This window comes from Trichomonas vaginalis (assembly GCF_026262505.1).
Source record: "Trichomonas vaginalis G3 chromosome Unknown ctg_148, whole genome shotgun sequence".
NCBI lineage: Eukaryota > Parabasalia > Trichomonadida > Trichomonadidae > Trichomonas > Trichomonas vaginalis.
The window spans coordinates 1-23673 of NW_026529235.1; the positions used below are offsets into that span (position 1 = coordinate 1).

A 23673-nucleotide genomic window follows, 5' to 3' on the forward strand; every position below is an offset into this window, starting at 1 on the left:
AAAGCTTGACAAATCTTCTCCTGAGTTTGAAGTTTGTCTTTCAGTTGTTGTAGTCGTTTCGAATATCTGCAACAGAACTTAAGTCTCTGCTAACTTCAGGATATGTTGGTTGTTCTTTTACAGGAACAATTGTTATACCATCTTCGTCTTCGTATGGTTTCCCCACTTCAACATCTCTGTCTTTGACATTGACAACAACACTTTGACTGTTTGTTTGAGTTGGTGAATTTAACTTCACATCTGCCACCGCCATTAAACCTTTTGAAACACTTACGCTTCTATTTTTCGGAAATGACATTTTACTTAGAATAAAAAGATGGACGTATTTGAGTATCTCTTCGAATTGAAGCAGAACAAAGTTTACACACACAAACAATACAAATTCATTGACAGAATAGTTCTTTACACAAACAATGGAAAATGTTATAGAATAGCAGTCTTTGCTGAACCAAAATATTTTCATAAAGCAAAGAAAGTTGGTATAACTGAAATGGTGAAAGTTCTTGAAGCAGACAAAAATATAACAACAAAACTTACAGATATTTCTAAAGGTAAGTTTTTAATACAATACTATGTCAAAACTGGCGTACTGTCAATATTTGACGGAGAGAAGTCAGTTCAAGAACAACTTACTGACCTGCTGCCAAAATCTGCTCGATGGAAGCTGTCGTTATGCCAATCTGAGGAGCCCCAGCAGGTTTTCATCGAACGAATTTCAAAAGAGCATCTTCCGTGAAAAGTGCTATTGGTTTTGTAAACTTCTTTGCTCTCAGTTCATCTGGACCGTCTCTGTCACCAGTATATTGTATTTGTACAGTACCAACAGTTGAAATACCACCCATAAAGTCTTCTGAGTCAGCAAATGGAATGCCAAGCCAAAAGTTTGAACGGTCTCCATTTGTATATTGAGTTTTTTGAGCTCTCCTGTATGGTCCATACTTTCACATATGGCATAATAGAACTTTGCATTTCAGGGTTAATGGTTGTTGTGAAGTTGTTGTTAAAGTTCATAGCATCTAATGTCAAGTTGTATGACCTCATATCCTCAACTGTAGAATATTCTTCTCTTGGATAGTATTTGCCATCTATGTTTATATGATATTTAATACCAGGGTTGTAGAAACAAGAATAGTCATTTATAGTTCGTCTGAACAGTACAAACATAGTATCTGCATGTTTCATTGCAGTTGTTAAAGCAATATCTGTTCTTGCACCTGGGTCAGCACTTTGGTTTCCAACTTCACCTGCAAAGTCTTTGACAGATATTTGGTGTATAGGGAACATAAGTGGAACTGCAATATATTTGGCAGCTAAAGCATTTGAAATATCTGGGTCCAACATATAACGGCAAGTCTGCTTTCTATTCTCTTGCATTCAAACTGTTCGCATGTGAACTTAACTGGGTCCCAAGCAGTTCCAGCAGCATTGAAATAATAGTTTACTTCATTGTTGAAGTTTGAGAAACCAAAGTCTAAGTCAACTTTGTCTTTGCAAAAGTCACAGACTTGGCTCCACCAGTTCCAGCTACAGTAATGCTGAATGGGTCTTGTGTTGGTGCAATGACTAAGTTATTTTTGCTTGGAGTAAGTTCAATAGAAATTTTTCCTGCCCAGTTTGGCAAAGTATCTTAAAAACCTGAAGATGAGGAAAGATGACAAAGGAACTCTAAGTTTCAGTTTTACTTTAGTGGCAGCAGTTCCATCTGAACCAGAAAGGTTAACATAAACTCCTGGAACGTTAGGGTCAAGTCTTCTTATTTTCTCAATAGTTGCATACTGGTCTGTTTGTTCTCTAGCTTGTGGTTGTACTGAGTTTCTCAAAGCGAACCATTCATAGTTTGCCCATGTTACTGTTTGAACTAAGTCAGAGTTAGAATATATCTTATATCCATAAAACTTCTGGAGCATATTGGTATCCGACATAGAAAATTCCATTGCAACCTTTCTTGTCAGACAACTTGGCAGAAGGTTTTATTTCAATGTCTTGTTCCACGTATAAGAATGAGTTGTCAATAGAAATAATATGAAACCTGTCGCAAGCAATATCTACTGTTGTTGAAGAACCTTCTCCAAACTCACCTACGTTTCCATAAGAAACAGCAGTTGTATATTCGTAAGTTCCAGGAACTATTTCTGACCTTCTAATGGCATTGTCGCATTCGTTATACCATTCGGAAACATTTCCATTCATAGCATCCAAAACTGTTGGCGTTATATTCTGAGCGGCGTACATTTCATATGAGTAAAAATATAGAATAGTTGGATTTATATGTCATAATAGAACCCACGTGGACCAAGCTTTACTTTCTTCCTGACTGAGTTTTTAACTCTTCTTTTTCCTTCATTGCCACTACTTTCACTAGATGAAGTTACTTCTTCACTACTTTCACTTTGTTCTACTCTTCTTCTTTGGTGTCGCTTTGGTAACTTGCCCTCTGCTTCAAGTTGTTGCATCTTTGCCTCATGTTCACCTAGTATGTTGTAAATTTCCCATGTCCTTTTTGCCTTTGGGCTCTGGTCGCCCATCTCAGGTACCCTATATCCTAGAAAGAGTTTGTCATAGTTTGTATTTGAGTCTTCGCGTATTGTTTGCATGACTCTTTCCTGAGTTTCCGGTTCAAGTCTTCTTCAAACAGAGCCTGTCCATATGGAATAAGCTCGTTTCCAAATATATGTTTTTGTAGCCATTCTGGTTTTCTTTCCATGTTACCAACTATATCTTTTGTGAATGGGAAAGCTTTTACCCAATCTTTCAGTCTTGCGTCGTTTATTTCTGTAGTTGGTTTTATTTTGTCAAGGAACATGTTTTTCAATACTAACATTTCATTTGGTACTGTCCATTTGAGTTTTCTTAAATATTCATCCCTTCTCATTTCATTGTCTGCAAAGTAAGTTTTTATGACATTTTGTAAACTTTCGTTTGCAAGGTCATGTACAATAGGTTCTCTTCCTTCGCCTCCCTAACTTTCTTTCTAAACTCTTCACCAAATATACCATCTCTATGGTTCTGTGTAGTTCTTTGAGATAAATGTTTAGAACGTCAGGTGTTATATTTCCATCAGCCATGTTCATTTCATACTGGTCCAAAATATCTGCATGTTTCATATCTTTCAATGGCATTAAAGCCGCGCTGAAAATACCAGCTATATCTGGTTCACCATTGACTTCCATTGCGTCTACAACTTCTTGGAATTGTGGTTGTAAGTTTATGAACCACCTATCCGGGTTAGCTTTATGACCCCATCTCATTGTAGTTCCATCGTCTGCAGAAACAAAAGTAGGTTTGTTTCCATCTTGGTTAGGTTCTGAATGAACTTTAAACAATGTTTCATTTCTATATGTTTTCTTGAAATTTAACCTTTTATTTTCACCGAGTTCATCCGAAGATTGAACGTTAAATGCTCGTAAGTAAAAAGGGTTGTTGTATTTGTGTACATTTTCTTTCAGTACTTCCATTCTATGCTGAATATTTTCATCTGGTGTTGGAGTCTTTTGTATGTCGGCAAACATTTTTCGATATTCTTCTACTATGTCAGCCGAATTTTTTTTAGACTCTTGGAAATTTCCATATTCTCCGCATACTCTTGTTGAGGGTCAAGATTTTTCGGCTGTTCCAAATCTTCATCTAGTTCTGTGAAGTTAGTTTCCAAAGGAGTGGACTTGTTCGTTTCCTTCAGGCTCTTCTAGCTGTTGTTGCTGAACTATTTCTTCCATGTCTGGTTGTATCTGAACTAGTTCTTCCTGTGGAGTTTCTTGTACCTCATCTGCTGGCATTTCATATATTCCGAGACCGTTTTCAACAATTTCCCTATCTACGTCATCCGCATTCATAAGCTTTTGTTCTTTCGTTCCGTCTCTATTTTTTACGCGTTTCATGACGAAAGTTGAATTGTCATTTAGCTCTGACATCAAATATCTCGGAGTAAATTCATCCATGTCATTTGGATGATATGCTATTAAATCATATCCCTTAGCGAGCTTGTATTTTCCAGGTTTGAGATTATATCCGTTTTGGTGCTGAGCCATAAAGCTAAATAGGTCCGGGTCAGTATTTCCATCCTTGAACTTTCTAATAGCTTCTTTATATCTGTCACTAAAGTCAATACTATCTGGGAAACCACACTCTTCTTTAAGCATTTTTAAGAATTCTTGGTTTCCTTGTTCTCTACTTCTTTTATGTCCTTGCTCTGTTTGTGGTTGTTGTTGTGCAGGGTTTTGAACTGTTGGTTGCTGTGCTGGTTGTTGTGTTGGTTGCTGTGCTGGTTGTTGTGTTGGTTGTTGTGTTGGTTGTTGTGTTGGTTGTTGTGTTGGTTTTGGTTGTTGTTGTGGTGCATGCCTGTGTCTATGTCCATGTGACGATGTAAATGTGTTAGGTAGTCCTGGTGCAGGTGCTTCTCTTGGAGGGTTTGGTGGTATATAAGTTCCACCAGCTGGCACATATGTTCCATCTGCAGCGTAATGTCCTACCTGACTTTTCGTTTTTAAGAAAGCATTTACTAGGTCTGTTTTGGTCTGTTGTAACTCTTTTTCTTGACTTTTCACAACAGTTGCTCTAACGGCGTCATAGGCACTTTGAACTGCCTGTCTCGTTGCTGCATCTGTTATTTTCGTCATATTTTGTGCTACTTCTCTTAACTCTTTGTCGAAACCTTCAGACTTCAGTTTCTTTCCAGATGAGAAGTCGTTCACTTGTTTCACCTTACTATGAAGAGCTTCGAAGGCGTTCTTAAAGTCAGCATTTGTTAAAGCTTCATTTGAACTATCTTCATCCGCTTGTATTTTTGTCCTTATTGACCCTATGAGTTGGGCTGCTTTAGCGTTGGCTTGGGCATCTAACCAGTCATTGTTAGCTTTTATATATTCTGCGCTTTTCATTGCCTTTTGCATGGCTGCGTCGTTATTTTTACTTTCTTGTGCTAAGTTTTCATACTGTACGGTTTGGTTTTGCAACTGTAAAAGTTTTTCTGCCTTTACATTTGCTTCAACTTCTTTTTTATACTCATCGCTATCCATATATGTCTTCAGGGCTTTTTGTTTTATCTCTTCATCTTTCAGTACTTTATATTGAGTAGTATGGTTTTTCAAATTTATGACATCTTGTTCCATTTTTGCTACTTCTGTTGCTTTTTCTGACACTTTTTTCGCATATTCCTCTGTACTTAGTTCTTTCAGTTGTTCTTCTTTCTTCTTTTCTCTACGTTTAACTCATTGAGTTTCTTTGTGTGTCTGTCATATTCTAGTTTCTTTTCGTTTTCACTTATTTGTTTCTGTATGTCTATGTTTGACTTTTTGACATCTGTTATTTGATTTTTGAGTGAACTCAAATTCATTTGACTTTGAGGGTTATATGCTGTTCCGTCTGCAGCTCCACCATAGCCTGCCATTTTCGCTAAAAGTGCCGCTCTTAAACCTCCACTCTGTGCACCAATAACTCGGTTTAAAAGCATAGGGTTGCTTGACATTTGTTGCAACATAGTGGGGTCATTCAGCATTTGTTGTTGCAACTGTTGTTGTGGTGTCAGTTTTACTATTGGATGTTTCAATGCTCTCTTCCTCTTACGTATATTCTTACGTAGCTTACGTGGCATTTTAAGTGAAGTTAAAAACATTTACGATGAAGAAGTTTCGACAAAGCATTTACGAAGAAATCATGAAAATTCAAGAGGTGAGAAAACAGGTGAGAAAACGGGTGACATCTCACCTCTTCACCTAAATTATATTTTTGGGTCATTTACGCTCATTACGATGAAATCATGACAAAACATTTACGATGAAGAAGTCTTGACAAAACATTTACGAAGAAGTCTTGACAAAACATTTACGAAGAAGTCTTGACAAAACATTTACGAAGAAGTCTTGACAAAACATTTACGAAGAAGTCTTGACAAAACATTTACGAAGAAGAAGTCTTGACAAAACATTTACGAAGAAATCATGACAAAACATTTACGATGAAGTCTTGACAAAACATTTACGAAGAAGTCTTGACAAAACATTTACGAAGAAGTCTTGACAAAACATTTACGAAGAAGTCTTGACAAAACATGAAAACATATATAATTTGTGAAAAGCTCCTGGAAGACCTCCGAATAAAAACTTCATTTATGTGGGCTAGAAGGCACGAAGTGCCTGGAAGGACACCCCAAGAAAAAAAAACTTCATTATACCAATCATCCTCAGGGCTAGAGGGCACGAAGTGCCTGGAAGCCCCACTACCTTTTTTTTTTTTTTTTTTTTTTTTTTTTTATATATCTAATGAAGATTATATATGTAGAAGATAAGTACCTTAATATGTACGTAAAAATTAATGAAATTTATTTTGAATGTAGAACCGAGCAATTTTCAAATTTTGTGCTTTTTTTGAATTTTCTCGATACCAGATAAGTTGTGTTGGCTAAATAATATATGGATACAATGTGTCTTATAGATGAATATATGCACAAAGTTTAAGAGGCCATTTTCTTTCAGAAACCGAGATTTGTGAATTTTTTCAAATTTTGTGCTTTTTTTGAATTTTCTCGATACCAGATAAGTTGTGTTGGCTAAATAATATATGGATACAATGTGTCTTATAGATGAATATATGCACAAAGTTTAAGAGGCCATTTTCTTTCAGAAACCGAGATTTGTGAATTTTTTCAAATTTTGTGCTTTTTTTGAATTTTCTCGATACCAGATAAGTTGTGTTGGCTAAATAATATATGGATACAATGTGTCTTATAGATGAATATATGCACAAAGTTTAAGAGGCCATTTTCTTTCAGAAACCGAGATTTGTGAATTTTTTCAAATTTTGTGCTTTTTTTGAATTTTCTCGATACCAGATAAGTTGTGTTGGCTAAATAATATATGGATACAATGTGTCTTATAGATGAATATATGCACAAAGTTTAAGAGGCCATTTTCTTTCAGAAACCGAGATTTGTGAATTTTTTCAAATTTTGTGCTTTTTTTGATATTGAAATTTCATTTCATTTTTTTGATGCATATCGATGCACCATGCGAACTTAAAGAAAGGCTATCTTATATAGATGCTATGAAAGCTGTCATTGATAACGAATGCCATGCAGGTTGTCCATATCAATTAAAAAAAATCCAAATTTAGGGGGAACAAAATTAAAATTCAGGTGCAGTGCAGATAAATGTGAAGCATGTATCTCATTTCTAAAGGATGATGAAGAATATATCCTAACAGAATATAATGGAACACATAATCACAATCAAATCAAAGATGAGACAAAGAAATACCACACATTATCACAATGCTATCGTCGGGTACTTATTAATTTTATAAAACAGGGGGTGATCCGAAAATGGCTCAAATTGAATGCGACAAAAAACTTGATCTGGATGATCCACTTAACAGGCCATCTTTTTTGAATGCATCTTCAGATCAAATGAAAACAATTCAGGAAAAAGGAAATAAAAAGATCAAAGGTATTCAAAAGTACGATGATAATCAATTCAAGTCAACTCAATTATTTAAGGGTATCAAAGAACAAGAGTCACCAAAAGATTTAATTTATTTCGATGTCGATAATTACAACAAACCAAAGAAATTAATCTTTTATTATGCTTCTTTCAAATTTCTGGACATAATCAAAATTGTGAAAGAGCATTTTATTGATGCAACCCATTCATTACTTGAATTTAAAATGTTGTTTTACATGATATCAGCCAAATTTCCAAATACACATGCATTCCCAATTTTTCAATTTGTCGTTTATCCAAACACTTCAGAAAATATTGCATTCTGTCTCAAGGCATTTTTTAACTGGGCAAAAGTAAAACCAAAATATTTTATGTCAGATTGTGCACAAGAAATCGAAAATGCGATTATCAACTCTTTTCCAGAAGTTATCCTTCATTGGTGTGCAGTTCATGTAATGAGGGCGTTCAGAAAAAATTTGAAAGATTATGCATTTGAGAGTTCAGACAAATTGATATTAGATACAAAAATGAACTATCTTGCATACGGCAGAAATGGCAAGAAAGAATGGATTGAACCAACGTTCAAAAAAATTCTGGAAATAGCCGAAAAATTCCCAGAATTTTCAAAATACATACAAAATCAATGGATATCAAACCAAGAAAGATGGACAGCCGCTGAAAGAGATGAAAATTTAGCTCTCACAAATAACATTTCAGAATCGATTAACAAAAAAATTAAATATTACTACTTTGGCGGAACAATTTTCATGAGATTTGATCGATTTGTGATGAAATTAATCGATTTTATCGTTCCTTCATTTTATTACAGAATTTCTCAAGATATAAGGCTCAGAGACAAAATTCCAAATCCGTTGCCATCTGAAAAAAAGCCAAAAAAGTCTACAATCAGACTGGATACAGAAAAATGTATAATGCTCACTGATAAAATTAAATCGTTAATAGTTAACTCATCAGCAAACTTAAATACGCTTCAATTGGGTTTAGATGACCTACTTGATAAAGTTGTCAAGGCAGCAAAGGTTCAAAAACGAATGACCCAGTATTTTTCGAAATTAAGTATCCCAATGGAAATCAAGCTTAGTATTCTCACGCAAATTACAGAATTTGGATGCAATACCCCTCAATTCATTGTTGAGAATGCCAAGTCTTTTCAAGATAAAATTATTACAGATTTCCACCTTCAAATTTATACAACATTATAAAAATTTATGAATAAAAACTTGATATAAAATAACATTTTTATTTTTACTAAGAAAAAAAGGTTTTTGATAATAAATTTATTTTATTTCGAAAAAGTAGCAATAATCGTAAAAGGGTATTGATAGGCTTGCTAAAGTAACTAATTTTAGCTGTCAAATACTTTTGTATTTTGAAGTAAATTAGTATAAATTTGATATTATTTTAACTCCCTTTGAAAACCTCAATTTTCCATACAGAGGGAACGGGAATAGCATCCAATATTCCCTGAGAATGGTTGCGCATTCTCAGTTCCCTCTATATTTCGAACGAAGCTCTCATCGGTCTTTTTTTTAATACTAAACGTTTTTCCCCCCTGTCACTTTTAGCTAAAATTTGGGTTTGCCAAACTAATCTCACAGTGAACTTGATTATTAAATAGAAGATTAAGAAGTTTTTGAAGTTTCCATTTCGAGATTGGATTAAAAGTGAGATGATATCAAAAATGTAAATATCACAAATATAAATTTCGAATAAAGGTCCGTAAAGAAGATGTGGCTCCTATGAGAAAATGGAACAATTGTATTACGAAAATAGCCCTTGACTGTCAAAGAAATCTTCTCTCGGAAATTTCACGAAATTTCAAAACGAACTCTGATCGAATTGGGGTTAACTTTTATAACTGTCACATGCACAATGTAAATCCCTACATCCGAATAAGCTCAAAAAATCAATTTCCCAAATTCAACAGGATCTCTCATCGAATGAACTCTTGGATATTATTGATGAACAATCTGTATAATCATATAGACATTTTGTGATAACTTTTGCATCTTATATCCTTAAAAATAGAAAGAGAAACGTATGAATATTTAGAATTGTCTTCATTATTTTAGATGTTAAGTTATTTATTGTGATGACTATCCATTTCAGGTCAGGTGAGTGGGGCTTCCAGGCGCGTTGTGCCCTCTAGCCCCTAAGAAATTTTGCCCAAGACCCAAGAGGAGGACCGAACCCCAGCCGACTAGCCGGTGACAAAACCAAAACCGTTGTTATTTAAATCATATTAATAGTGTCACTTTTTAAATATCACTTTTTATATCGCTTTTCACAAATTATATATGTTTTCATGTTTTGTCACTTTTCTATCACTTTTCGGGTAAAAACATTTTTATTATTATATATAAATGAATTTTACAAAACCACCGTTACCGTTCTTTGGAAATAAGAGTAGATGTAAAGATATTATATTGAGAGAACTTAAGAAACTACCGAATGGTCTAACATTTGTAGATTTGTTCGGTGGAAGTTTCTATATATCCCATTTGTGCCATTCAATATTCCCAGACTCAAAGATTATATGCAATGACTTCGACAACTATATGGACCGTCTCAAACATATTCCAGACACAAACAATATATTGACTGAGTTAAAAGAAAAGATACCTATAGGTAAGATGGAACGTATACCATTAGATAACAAAAATATGTGAGAGAGGTTTTGAAAAAAGCAGAATATATAGACTGGGATAGTATATCTGCTAGACTATTATATAGTGGTTCTATAAGAGTTCATGACATTGAAACACTTATGTCAAAAGTTTTATATCTTAACTATACAAATGTTTTCAAAGAGGACATAGAAAAATATATTGAGGGTATAGAGTTTGTGAGATGTCATTGGACAGAGTTGTATAAAAAATATAAAGACAAGGAAAATGTTTTCTTTATAGTGGCCCCGCCGTTCTATAACACATGGGATTTTCAATACCAAGTAGACTGGACTTTGAGAGACTCTTTAGAAACTTTAGACGTTATACATAACCATCCATGCTTTTACTTTACATCCGATAAAAGTGGTTTGGAAACCGTTATGAGATGGTTAGAAGACATACATGACTATGAGTTTAGATATGACAAGATAGAGTATGAGAGAGGTCCCATAAACTGGAGAAAGTGTCACAATAAAGAAATTTTATTAGTAAGTAAATGTGGTTTGAAATAGGACTACTTGTTTTAGGTTTTTTCCATTGTGTCATTTATTTATTTGACGTGGCAGAAAAGTACAGAGAATATGAAGATGAACCAATGCCTGCAAATGTTCAGCATATGTACTCGTAAGATATATATTTTTATCTAATATTAAATGGACGCACAGAACTTAGCGAATGCACAGCAACCTGGACAACCAAACCCAGAGAATATTCCAAATGAAGTTAGAATACAAACTGCAATGGCAAACTATGGTCAAGTGCCAACAGATGTACAAATGCAAACTGCCATATCAAATGACGCTGCGTTAGGTTTGCCACCATGGTATGCAAATATGAGATGGAAAGAGTTTTATACAAACCCTGAAGTGGGATATAAACAACTTTATGCAGATGACGCGAACACAGGAGTTGACCCAGAATATGTTTTCTACCAGAGGAGAAACAGAATGTATGAGCTCCAGTTAAAGAATGCTATGGAACTCAACAGGAAACGCAAAAGACTAGGTGGACATTAGATTTTTACATATAGTAAAATGGGTTTCTTTGGAAGAATAGGAAACTTCTTTCGAAATGTTGGAAGAGGTATATGGAATGGAATAAAATCTGTCGGAAGAGGAATTTGGAACGGTGTCAAAAATATTGGTAAAAGAGTAGGTCAGTTCGTTGGTATTATACCTAAAGACCCTGAACCAGAAGAACAAGCTCCTGTAATACAACAGCCTGAACCTGCACCACAATCAAGTTGGCAACCAAATCCAACACCTCAACCGTATTAAAAAGTTATATTTTTATCGTTCGATAGTAGTTGTATATGAAACTAAGTTCTAAGTAAAACGCATGGTATAATGGAATTATTCTTTTTCTTCCATCTGTAGTAAACCATACTTGAAAGTCTGAAATACTTCCACTTGGTGGTTCGTATAACTTTGTAGGTTTTTCGTAAAAGTCATTTGCCAAGCATAAGAAAGAGTTTTGGGCGCCAGAAAATGAAGCATGAACAATAATAGCATCTTGATCGAAAACATTTTAAATAAATATGGTTCATCTCTTGCATATCGACTGTAAATATTTGCTAAAGGAAGTTCGACTTTCTGATTTAACATTCTTTGCAAATAATACCATGACATTGCAGTGAATTCTGTATATATTTGTTCGTCTTTATTTGGATTGTTTTCGTAGATTTGAAATGACACTTGTGAATTTTGTTTGTCATATACAATTCTCACATAAAGTGTGCTATCGGTATTCGCATATTCATCAGTTAGTATACAAGTCTTGGGTATGGTGGCACTGCGTTCCACCTTACCCAATACTTGTGAATTTGACACTTTACAAAACCGTTAACGTATATTTTACAACATGAACGCAAAAACCAACTTAACCTTAAATATTTACAAAGCCGCCAACAATTTCACCTCACTAACGAACTCACTAATGAAAAAATAAACGTTCTCATAAATTTTCCTCAATATCTTCATCATCAGTGTTAACCATATTGTAGTCATACTTGAAGCCATAAACTTTCTCTAACTTCTTAACGTACAATTTACATAACTTACCTTCGTCATCGTATGGTTTAATGATATAACTATTTCTATCTTTATACACAGTCAATGAAAAGTCAACTGGTCTCGGATGTATTTGAAAGAACATGTTATGCTCAGGAAGGAAGAATAAATGTTTAAATGTATGTTTGTTATACTGTGGAATTCGAATGAGTTGCTTTTGTTCTGTCATTACATCCAAATAAAAATTTTCAGTAAAAATAAAACTAATGAAATATTTTATTCCTCACTGTCGTCTGCTTTCTCCAACTCTTCTAACTTCTTCTTAAGTTCAGCAATGTTGTCCTCATGAAGTTTAATCTTTCTCAAAATTCCTTCTCTATCTAATGGTTGCTTTATCTTTCTAAACTGAACTCTACCATCCTTCATAGTATGAATGTAAAAACCTTCTGGAATAGTTCCTGATTTAATGTATTCTACCAAAAACTTTTGTTTCATTGCTTCAGTGACTTTAGTCGTCATTTCAATCAAATAAAATTTTAAATAAAATAAAATAACGTTATTTTTTCAGTAAGGAAACGCAGGAGTTTTACGATTTATTTGAGGAGTAGGTTCTGGTTTAAATGTTGGAGTCGGTTTAGGAGTTGACTTTTGAACAGGAGTTTGTACTTCCATAGGTTCAGGAGTCATTGAAGGTTTTGCTTGTGAAGGCGTTGGAGTTTGTTTAACTTCAGCTACTTCAGTATTATTTACAACATTTGCTTTATTTCTTTTCAACATCATAACTGCTCCTGCTGTAGCTAGCAAACCTAGTGGGAGACCATATCTTATATAAGGACTTGACCAAATGCTATTTTTGACAGGAGCTGGTGGAACACCTAACCTTGGTGAGACTGCTCTTTGCCATTGTGCAGCTCGTAAGAAATATTCAATAGGTGCTCCATAATCGTTTGGTAAAGTTTGTTTCATAGATGGTGAAGGTTCACGAGAGCTTGATGAAGAACTCATTTATAAGCTTTAAAAATAAACGTTCATCCTTTATTCCTCACTGTCGTCCGTAGCTAAGTTATAGTCATCTAATCTTATTATTGGGGATGCCATTAGCACGCACTGAATGGCAAAGCAACAATCCCTCATAAATCCAATAAGTGGCTTTGGTACATTTTCAGTTGCTAGTTCAATAGGTCCTTTAACAGACAATTTGTATGTTATTGGAGCAGTAGATGTTTGACCTTGCTGGAAGCAAAAGTCCACTTCTGTTGGAAAACCACATAAGAAATGTGTGTTGTCATAGCTATCCCATTTATGTTCCACACTACCATCATCCACCAATGACCTCATAACATCTTCATTAAATCCTATCATATCATTGTTTGTATTGCAAGCGTTCGCAACCATTTCATAAAATACAGGTCCATATGATTTTTCAGGTTCTGCAGGCATATTTCCATAAGCTCCCATGGAAAGCTGAAGATATTTAAACTTAGGGTTCTCAAAATTAACATAATAGTTGTCTTTCTTTCTAAATAGTGCCCAAATACTTTTAACATTAATAGGCGTATAAGCTGCTGTAAATGTTGCACTTGAACTATCTGTATTCTTTGAGAATGAACCGTCCATAGGAATCCAATCCATAACTTTAACAGGAAAACATAAAGCCTCGTTTGTATAATGTTCTACAAGTTCTGTATAAATGTTAGGGTCTAAAGAGAATGACTTTGGATGAATGAAACATTCATTAAAATCCATCTTTGTTCGAAATAGTTGCTGGGTTACAGTTGTAATAGTAACTGTTCCACTAGCTTCTACTGCCTTCGTTATCATAGTGAATGGTTCATTCCATGGAACAAATTTATTTGTCGGTGGATTTGAATCTGAAGCAAATGCAACTTTAAGAGTTGGATTGAAAGCAATGATATCATTTACAGATATAGATGTGCATTGTAAGGCGTCGCTACTGAACTTTACTTTAAGCTGAATGTTTCCTGCAAAAGCTGGAATAAATCGAATAGCTTCTAATGGAAGGAATCTTTCTAACAGGAATTCTTAAACGAAGCTTAAAATCAAATGATTTTCCTGCTGTAATTGGACCACTAACAATTTGTCCTGTTCTGCATGTTCCCGAATGACTCCATACATCTTCATGTCGAGTCTTTGAGAAAACATCTACTTTCTTTATTTGTTCGGTAGTTTGTGAGTTTGAAGTTATATATGCTTCTTCTCTTGCGTTGTCTTGAGAATATACGATACGACCATTTGCAAGGATTTGATATCCAGCAACTGCATAGAAAGCGTCATCGAAACCAATCCAAAATCCTGGTGGGTTTGTTTTATTGGAACCTGAACCAATTTCTTTATCTACAATAAATTGACCTTCCATTTTATACGTAATGAATGTATTGTAAAGGTCCAACATATTTTCACCAGGAGGTGAGAGATTGAATGTTACCCATGTGTTATCTTTAGCAGTTCCAGGTTGTGATGGAATCTTTGCGTCAGAATATTTTCTATTAGTGTCACCAATTTGAACTGCATTGTCTATGATATCGAAATATGAGCGAATCTGATGAATATGCTCTGCTGGAGTAAATTCGTTTAACTGTTCGTTCTGCATGTATTTACTTCAGATAAAAATATCTATTTACTTCATTATTCTCACTCTTCTTCTTGGCATTCGTGGTGGAAGTTGTTTCTTGACATTTTCAATGAACTGTACATTCTCTTTTGTCTCAACTTCTTTCACTGGCGGGTCAGGGTTCTTTGACTCGGTTTGTTTTTCAATGAAATTCACGAACTTTGCAATAAGCTCTTGGTTCGTTATTGAAAGTACATCTGGCTTCTTTTCTTCTGGTTCTTTTGGTGGCTCAGTTTGAACAGAAGGTTTTATATGGGCTTCGCCTCGTGCATGCACCTTAATGTTGTCGCTTCTGCATTCGCTAATGGAACCTTTCTTTTTCTTACGTATATTTTACCATCTTTACTCTGACTTACGTAATAGAAAGGATGTTGTATTCCTCTTGCGTCATTTAATATAATAGACTCTCGCTCTGATTTTGACAAGCTCATTTTACATCGGTTAAAGTTTTAATTTTGTTTTTTATCTGCAGTCAAATGACTCAGACAAGCCTACGGACAAGACCCAAGGGGTCATAGATGTTGAAGCATTGAAGAAAGAAATTCGTGAGCAAATTTTATCCGAACTGAAGGAACAAAAGCCAGAGAGACCAAAGAGAAAACTTAGTGAAAAACAACTTGCTGCATTAGCTGCTGGAAGACAAAAGAACCCACGTTTGCTGGCGAAGAAAGCTAGAGAAGAAGCTGAAGCAAAAGCTAAAGAAGCTGAAGCAAAGAAAGAGTAAATGGTTTATTTTTATCCGAATTAAATGTATAGACAAATACCTTTATCTGTTGCGTTCAGTAGTGAAAACCCTGACGTCAAAATAAAGGGGAACAGAGTAACGTTTAAGTTTCCAACAGACTGGATTGTGAACATAAATGAAGAGAAGTACATTGGCATAACATCTATGTATATAACACGTGCTTTCAGAAAGGTTGACTTTATACTTCAAGTCGAGATAGAAAATGACGAACAGTCTTTAAGCGCCCAAAACATTCACATATACAAATACTTTAAAGACGATACAACATTGTTGCAATGTATGATTTCATTTAATGAGATGTTCGAGAAAAAGTTCAACATTGAAGTACAAACTTTACAGCCTTTACGTGAGTTTCTTGCACAACTGAAAGAAGAAGGTAGTCAGCCACAACTTATAGACTTTCATTATGAATTTAATGAAAATGAAGATGGAACACATGACTGTCAGTTTGTTGTATTCTCACCATTCAATGAAGTCGCTAAAGAGAAAGAAAATCCATTACGTATAAGATTTCAAATCTCTGAACCAAGTGATGATTTCAAGAATGTTTTCAATTATGATGCAATGCTTCCGAGGAAAAATGAATTTTCAAAGATTGTAACACCTGGCATTTGGGATAGAAAGCAAGCTATATTATATTCAAACTTAAGTAAGGGAGTTGAAAATGAGTTCATTGGTCATACAAGAACTTCACCACTTCCTAACCCTAAATACTATAAATTAACTGGCTTCAATCGTGAGTTTTGGATAGACATGTTCTCCACTCATGACCATAACTGCCCAGTGTTCTTACCTCCAGACCATAAGGACTGTCTCTACATTGAAGCACAACTCTTAAACTCTACCATCGCAGTATTGTAAATGACCACATGGGCTTCGCCCTTGCCGCTAGCGGCTTATTTTTATCAGAATGACCTCATTGCTGACAAAAATAAATGACCTCATTATTTTTCTCATTCATGACCTCAGAACTTAAGCTTTCTTATGAATGAAGTCTTAGTTGATAGAAGTTAAACTTTTCAGCAAAGCAAGGACTAGAAGACTTACATAAGTCAAATCCAATCTCTTGACCGTCATAAAGTGCTTTGTAAAGTTTCATAACACTGAACTCAGAGTCTTTGTCAAATTTTCCTTGCGGAACCATTAAACCTTTATCTTCATCATAGAAACACTGAACAGAGTCAGGAAACATTTCATTAGCGGTTAAAGCAATAACATCTTGCTTCACGCCTTTCATTCTGCAGTGAAATGCAACTTCATTTAAATCATTCGTGAGTAAGTCTATGTAAGTCTTCTTTCCACAAAATATTGACTTGTATGCTAAACTTTGTTTTCTTTTGTGATTTCTGCAAAGTCGCTATGAAATTGACCAAGGTTTTTACCAATGAGAACTCTTCCATAACGTTTCTCAAACTCTTCAGCTAAACGAGGGATATCTTCATTGTAGAGATGCATACTGTCCGTATCGCTATAAAAGATGTCCATTCCTAAGTCCTCAGCAGTACAGAATACTTCACACATTATTCTCTTCGACATAGACAGAATGTTAACACCAAGTGGACAGAAGTTAAAGTGTCTGCAAATGCTTTTCGTTAGCTTGAAAATAGTTTTATCTGAACCATCCAAACCTTCGAACTTCACTATATGGTTGTAGTTTCTGATGGCATATCTTATAGCATCTTTGTCATTTACTATGGTTATTTTTGACTCAATAGGAGATAGAATAGTTTTGCCATAAATACTGTTCAGAATGAGCTTTATATTTTCTTGCAAAGGATTTCCTTCTTTCTTATACTTTAACCTTAACTCAAACAACTTCTTTACTTCATCTCTTATTCTAATATCTCTGTTTCCATCGTAATAGTATCCTTGCAACACTTCACATTTGACACCTTGATATTTTATGAGGTCTTGTAATGTTATATGGTCAACATACATTAAACAGCAAGTGTTTGAACTTCTGGGAACGTTAAGTTCTGGATTTAGTTCAGGGTCACAAACTATTAAAGGAAAGTGTCTATGTATTCCAATCTCTGTTATCTTAATGAGAACAAAGAAGCCAGACATAAACTTTTCACCAATGGGTTCCTTTTGGTTGTCATCGAATAAATGTCTCATGAGATACTCTGTGCTTAACATCTCATCCTTCAATACTTTGGAATTCCTTCTAAAGTATAAAGTCTTGCTATAGCGATGGATATAATGAAACAGCGTCGAAGTCAGCAATGAGTTTCTTTTCGCTCTTTTGTTTCATGTTATCTGACAACATACATCTTCCACCTTGAATGCATCTCGAAATAAATTCTCTTGGTTTATTTGAGAGGTCATAAAGATTTCCATTCGGGAAGTATACTCTGTTCTCAAATAATTTGTTAGCAATTGAACAAATACTAACGTAGTCATAAACGTTTAAATCAAATTCTTTCAATATGTCATTGCGGAACTTAACAAAACCTTCTCTTAAAATTCTTACATCTTGTTTGCAATAAAATGTGCTATATTTTTCTAAGTCGAAGTGGTTTTCATCTATTCTGCAACCTTTGATGGAATCTATGTTTTTCATAAATGTATCTGCATCCTGGATAAACTTACATGCTTCAGAAATGACACCAGTTCTGTTGTCATTTGCTAACAAAGTACTGCTGTAGTAGTTGTATGGAAATACTTCTTTCGGTCCTGTTTGTAAGTTAAACATAGCAGGAAATAGTTTAAGCTTCTTATTTATAACACTGTAAGAGTCTTTTATAATAATTGCCCTTCCTTTATATAAGCCAGTTATTTGCATTGTTCGTGAACCTTTAATGATGGGAGTTCCTTTCACTTCTGTCATGTGTCTTAAGATGAAGTTTATATCATAACTGAGGTTATGGAAATATATTAAACTCTTGTCAGGAAGTCGTTCCAAAAATTCTGTTGCACAGTTCTGACCCCAAATGCTTTCACTCACTGAACCATCTTCACTGTCGTAACAGATGTTAAAAGCTTTATGAAAGCCATCGTACTACACTCAAAGTCAGCAAAGAAAACGTGCTCAGGAATGAACTTACATTTTTTATTTACTTCTTTTGACTCGGCTTTCTTCTTCAGTTGTACACAATACTTTGGAGCATATGTCAAATCTTTAAATGGTGCAAGGTTCTGTTTATATAAGTCAGTCGTATATGTGAAAAGTTCTCCATAAGAAATAGGTTCGAAATATTTGCACTCCCACAATGTTTTCATAACATCCCATAGCGGTGTAGTTCTATCCATGCGAACTACATATTTATCTTCTCTCTTTGTATAAATCTTCATCTGTTTCTCAATGTTCATTCCACCACACTCCTTCAAGATTTCTATATAGTTGCGAATGAAATATGTTGTCATTGGAATCTTTCATTTAGCATGTAGTGGTCTTCAACAAGAAGTAAGTCAATAGTTCGAACAGTTTTACATTCTTTTGGTATGTATCTCTTTATTTCATTATGTCTTGAGTCATTGAAGTAACCAATGGTAACATTAAATGCTATACCTGTTGCGTCAGAAATTTCTTGTACTTTACTTTGAGGAAAGTCTCTAACACGAATGACTTCTCTCATGTGGTCAATAGTTTCTTCATTTACTCCAGCCTGAATGCAAGCATAAACGAAACAATTGTCTTCTGTCATAAGTGTTGCAGTTCTTTTGTTCAGTTCATTGAAGATTTGGTAGCGTTCAAGATTTATAGGTAATGTGCAAAGATACTTCCAGAACTGACCGCTTCTCTTCTTATAAAACTTCTTTTCACCATTTCATTCCAAAAGCTTTATCTTGTTTCTCCTGTTTGCTTAAGTCTTTCCAAAATGGCTTTCTGGTCATTTGTCAGTGTGCTTTCATCTCTATATGGTCTCTTTTTTGGTTTCCTTTCTTTAACATCTGACATCGTTAAGCCTTCATATTCTGTTAAATCATACATCTTTATTTCAGTAAGATTCTTTATGTTTGTCAAGAAGAAGTCATAGTGCATTTCAACAATACCTGCAGCATTTGCTTCTATCTCTGATATAAAGTTCTCCTTCAAGAGCTGATGTAGTAATGTTCCAATATTATTGAGGTTTAACGTAGAACATTCATACTTTCCACCAAGTTTATAACATACCATCCATCTTTGTTGGGAGTTTATTTTAATCTTCTCTAAGAGTCTCATGAAAACCTTACCGAAATGTTTGTGTAAGTAGTCTCTGTTTGGTTCATCTAAAGCTTCGATGTTAAAGTCAATGAGTCTATTGCCTGACTTCACATTTCTCTTCCTATTCTCTTCATCTTTCTTTAACCATCTCTCACCTTCTTTTGGTTTGTCGTCAATGGAACGAATGACATCGTTAGCTTTGCGAACTTGTTCTATAGCACTTTTAAACATCTCTCTTCTCTGTTGTTTCAGTGTGTCGTCTCTCTTTCGTGTTTCACCAACGTTTGCATTTGTTATGTCAAACATCTCTTGACGAACATCATGCGAAAGAGCTTTACGAGTATGACCAACGTTCGCATTTGTTATGTCAAACATTTCTCTTCTTACTTCATGAGGTACTGAACGTCTATGATATAAGTCAATAGCAACGTCATTTAAAGGAAATGCTCTTGCATTTATGAACTCATGAATTCTATCATAAGTTATTTCACCATTGTAGTCATTGAGGATGTCAGCGAGTGCTTTTTTGTTTGTCGCGTAATGTTTTGCAACATCTATGTTAGCTTCTGTAAGAAGTTGTTTTATTTCCGAGTGTTCTAACTTAGACAACTTCCGATACATCTTTAGTAGGAAATAAAAAAATTTCTTAGAAAAAAATTAGCTTAGATTTTTTAAGGCTAGTTTTAAAATATTTCGAACTTTTTATTATAATGAAACACATGCAAGATTGCAAGTTCTTTTCATACAATGCTCTCGCTAATGCCATCAAGAATGAGTTCAATGGTGCTTCAAACGTTAATGTTATCTTTAACAAGAAGTTTGTGAAAGAATCTAAGTTCGGTCAGTATGTCAGACCATTAGCTATTGTCATTGACCGCAAACGTTATACTTCACAAGAGTTAGCAGTAGTTTTGAAACAAAAGAGTTTCTTCGTGAATGTCAAAGATACTCATTATACTGTCATAAAGAACTCTAACATTGACTTCTTCAGTATTGCTTTAAATCTTTCCGAACAGAAAGAATATAAGAAGGGTGAAACAAATGTGAAATATTATCCTTCATCTCTGAAGACAATAACGAACAAAGATGTTATACAGAAATTCTTACCAAAGGTTGAAGAAGCTTCTATTGACATTGACGAAGGAAGTGAAATGGTTGAAGAAATAGACCCTGAAGCTATTTAAGCAAAAATATATTTTTGTTCATTCTTCCTCTTTGAAGTTGTCGAAATATTCTGTTATCTTTTCTTTCAGTAATGTTAAGTCTTCTTTGAATGTAAGTATTGTGCAACCTTTGATGTCATAGTGTGTTTGAGGTAACGTATCTTGAACTATTTGTTTCACATCTTCATTCGGTGTCATTGAAATCGGTAAGTTTTCACGATAGAACCAGTTTCTGTCAGATTTATATATTTTAGCTAAGTCATAAAAGCTCTTGTTGTTTCTTCTGACTAAATGCAACATAACCATATCTTTATCTTCTTCTTTCTCCAACTCTTCAGTATATATCATATACTTATAACTCTTTTCCTTTCCTTTTGGTACTGAACGTGGTATTCTTTTCTGTATGCTTTTGTCTTTGGATTCAATGACTTCATCTTTTGCTTGAAGTTTCTTTTCCATCTCTCCACGTTCTGCTTTATATAGTTCATCTAACATCATGAAAATATAACAAGCATAACGGAGCCAAGCCCACATTGCTACAGCATTTACTAAAAGTCTATGAACATAATATCCTTTCAAACCAGGAGCCAAATTCTTGCGATTTTCGTACGGAATCTCTTCTCTCGGTTTTCCGAGGGAAGCAATCATATGAGGAAATTCTTCTAAAAGTTCTTTTGTCTGTTGGTTTTCAAACCAATGATATGCTTGCTTTGTAGAACGAAGAGCATTCATTATACTTTGCATTTGGTACATGTCATCTTTGACCGAACGAATGAGGCGAAGTTGTTTGTTATATTGTATGTACTCGTATTCTTCATTTATGGCTTCATGAACGATAGCAGTTGTTGTGTTCTCTGATGTTGACATTACTGTCATTTCATACAAGATAAAAAAATAAATAAAAAAAATTCTAACGTTATTTTCTGACTTTCACAAAAGACCAAAAATAAACGCTTTACATGTATTTTTCAGCAACTTCGTCAAATAATTTTATAGCTTTATCTATCTCATCTACTTCAAACGTTTCTTTACCTTTCATGGGAGCACCATACATTTTCTCAAAAACTTCAAGCAGTTCTGTTTCTGCAGCTCTCATATCATTAACGAACACAACCTTGACTCTATTGACTGTACTGTCATATCTTTGAGTTATATTATATGGTCTTCCTATCTTATATCTCTTTGTATTGAAGTCCTTCGGTTTCTGAACGATGTAAAGTAAGCCTTCACTGCAACGTTCTGAGTCGAATGAACCATATGTTATGAAGTTATATCCAACAACTGGGTCTAACCATAACAAAACTATTGGTATAAGACTTTTGTCAATGAGATATGCTCTTGTTCCATGAAATGCTACTGATATCATAAGCTCAGGATTTCTTGTCAAAATTTTCTGAGTTGAAGCATTTCTAACCCAGTCCTTTGTTTTCTTTCCAGATGGAGATATAATGTCTGACAAAGAATATTTGTTGTATTTCTTTGAGTATCTTACGTTTAAATCACCTATTCTAACCACTTTGGTGTCATTGTCAATCTTTCTAACTGTTTCAAACTCAATGTTTGTCATTACTGTCTTTACATACAAAATAAAAATTTTTCTTAGAAAAAATTAGCGTTATTTTTCTGTCATAAGGAAATGTCAAAACTCATGAATTTTCGTGAATTTCCTTAAGATAGAAAAAATAATGTTTATGTTAGCATGTTAGATCTAACACGTTTTCTAACCACTTTTCTAACATAACTATTTACAAGCGTTTTACATGGTATATGTTGCGATGGTTCATGACTTTAAACAGTTTTGTAGCTTCTATTTCTTCACGAAGGATATCAAAAATTTTAACTATGCCGAAGGTTTCTTTATATTTCTTCTTGACATCAGATAATAGGAAATCGTCAGCTGTTGGATAGTTTTTGTTCAGAAATGCTAACATGTCCATTTTATCTTCTGCTGGTTTCTCTACTTCTTTCTTTAAGTCAGCATAGTCGTTTCTCATACGTTCTATCTCTTTGACGGAGTAGTTATATTTCCTCATTGCTGCTTTACATTTTGAACATTGCGGATTCATTTTTGCGTTATACATTGAAATTTGACCTGCTAGAACAACTAAGGCGTCAATGGTTTTCTTTAACTCAAAAGTTGTTGGTTTTATTTGTCCATTCCATATTTTACATCTTTTATCTTTATCTCTTATCTGCCATACACATTCAGCAACTAATGAAACAAAGTTGTCGTATGTCTTAAACTCCCCAGATTTATATATGTCAGAGATGTTCTTATATACCATGTCGCAATCTTTGTCCATAACTTTATGGTTGCAATGATATCCTAGAAACTCATAGTTTACTTTACGTATGAACTTCTTTATTTCTACTGAGTCAGTTGGTTTCACTTCTATTTCATCGAATTCATGAATAGTTAGTTTTTGTTGCTGAACTTCCGGTAATTTGGGTAAATGGTCAATAATATCCTGCATGTCATAAAGATACTGTTCATTTGTTTCATCTTTCGCACTACAGTCTAAATTACTTGTTAAAAGTTCTTGCTTAATTCTTTGTATTTCTGTCTCAAAAGTATATGAAGAAGGAATGAAGCTTTTCATCTCTACTAACATAGATGTTGGATTCATAACTAAAGAGTTTGGTGAAGTTGTTGTTTGAAGTGTTGTAGAACCTATTGTTGAAATCATATCTTTACATACAAGATAAAAATTTTTCTTAGAAAAAAATTAGCGTTATTTTTCTTTCATAAGGAAATGTCAAAAATTCATGATTTTCGAGAGTTTTAGACCATGTTAGAAAAGTGGTTAGAAAACGTGTTAGATCTAACATGCTAACATAAACATTATTTTTTGTTCAT

General features: G+C 34.3%; 8 protein-coding genes and 6 pseudogenes across 14 annotated transcripts, besides 3 other annotated features; 5 read left to right on the forward strand and 9 right to left on the reverse strand.

Annotated features, from left to right (window-relative positions):
* The first annotated feature begins 671 nt into the window (after positions 1 to 671).
* Positions 672 to 3305: a mobile genetic element.
* Positions 2265 to 2453, reverse strand: TVAGG3_1080480 (protein of unknown function, DUF4106 family; the record flags this gene model as incomplete). The annotated part of the gene is made up of 1 exon (XM_051256662.1): positions 2265 to 2453. One exon carries the CDS (start codon positions 2451 to 2453, stop codon positions 2265 to 2267), a length of 189 nt encoding a protein of 62 aa, XP_051076114.1.
* A 354-nt stretch (positions 3306 to 3659) lies between the features above and the next one.
* Positions 3660 to 5012, reverse strand: TVAGG3_1080490 (annotated as a pseudogene). The gene has a single exon. A coding segment is annotated over exon 1 (1353 nt).
* Positions 5013 to 6230: 1218 nt separating this feature from the next.
* Positions 6231 to 9034: a mobile genetic element.
* TVAGG3_1080510 (uncharacterized protein) lies at positions 8219 to 8653 on the forward strand (the record flags this gene model as incomplete). The annotated part of the gene is made up of 1 exon (XM_001278243.2): positions 8219 to 8653. The coding sequence occupies one exon, from the start codon at positions 8219 to 8221 to the stop codon at positions 8651 to 8653; it is 435 nt and encodes a 144-aa protein (XP_001278244.2).
* Positions 9035 to 10773: 1739 nt separating the features above from the next.
* TVAGG3_1080520 (uncharacterized protein) lies at positions 10774 to 11136 on the forward strand (the record flags this gene model as incomplete). The annotated part of the gene is made up of 1 exon (XM_051256663.1): positions 10774 to 11136. One exon carries the CDS (start codon positions 10774 to 10776, stop codon positions 11134 to 11136), a length of 363 nt encoding a protein of 120 aa, XP_051076115.1.
* A 1269-nt stretch (positions 11137 to 12405) lies between these two features.
* Positions 12406 to 12648, reverse strand: TVAGG3_1080530 (uncharacterized protein; the record flags this gene model as incomplete). Its single annotated transcript, XM_051256664.1, has 1 exon — positions 12406 to 12648. One exon carries the CDS (start codon positions 12646 to 12648, stop codon positions 12406 to 12408), a length of 243 nt encoding a protein of 80 aa, XP_051076116.1.
* A 48-nt stretch (positions 12649 to 12696) lies between these two features.
* Positions 12697 to 23503: a mobile genetic element.
* TVAGG3_1080550 lies at positions 14257 to 14740 on the reverse strand (annotated as a pseudogene). The gene has a single exon. A coding segment is annotated over exon 1 (484 nt).
* Positions 14771 to 15192, reverse strand: TVAGG3_1080560 (annotated as a pseudogene). Its single transcript has one exon. A coding segment is annotated over exon 1 (422 nt).
* Positions 15369 to 15485, forward strand: TVAGG3_1080570 (annotated as a pseudogene). The gene has a single exon. A coding segment is annotated over exon 1 (117 nt).
* Positions 15804 to 16367, forward strand: TVAGG3_1080580 (uncharacterized protein; the record flags this gene model as incomplete). Its single annotated transcript, XM_051256665.1, has 1 exon — positions 15804 to 16367. The coding sequence occupies one exon, from the start codon at positions 15804 to 15806 to the stop codon at positions 16365 to 16367; it is 564 nt and encodes a 187-aa protein (XP_051076117.1).
* TVAGG3_1080590 lies at positions 16472 to 16958 on the reverse strand (annotated as a pseudogene). The gene has a single exon. A coding segment is annotated over exon 1 (487 nt).
* Positions 17504 to 18336, reverse strand: TVAGG3_1080600 (annotated as a pseudogene). Its single transcript has one exon. A coding segment is annotated over exon 1 (833 nt).
* Positions 20364 to 20837, forward strand: TVAGG3_1080610 (uncharacterized protein; the record flags this gene model as incomplete). The annotated part of the gene is made up of 1 exon (XM_051256666.1): positions 20364 to 20837. The coding sequence occupies one exon, from the start codon at positions 20364 to 20366 to the stop codon at positions 20835 to 20837; it is 474 nt and encodes a 157-aa protein (XP_051076118.1).
* On the reverse strand, positions 20856 to 21692 carry TVAGG3_1080620 (KilA, N-terminal/APSES-type HTH, DNA-binding family; the record flags this gene model as incomplete). The annotated part of the gene is made up of 1 exon (XM_051256667.1): positions 20856 to 21692. The coding sequence occupies one exon, from the start codon at positions 21690 to 21692 to the stop codon at positions 20856 to 20858; it is 837 nt and encodes a 278-aa protein (XP_051076119.1).
* TVAGG3_1080630 (organellar and viral DNA polymerase type B) lies at positions 21772 to 22383 on the reverse strand (the record flags this gene model as incomplete). Its single annotated transcript, XM_051256668.1, has 1 exon — positions 21772 to 22383. The coding sequence occupies one exon, from the start codon at positions 22381 to 22383 to the stop codon at positions 21772 to 21774; it is 612 nt and encodes a 203-aa protein (XP_051076120.1).
* Positions 23504 to 23673: the final 170 nt, after the last annotated feature.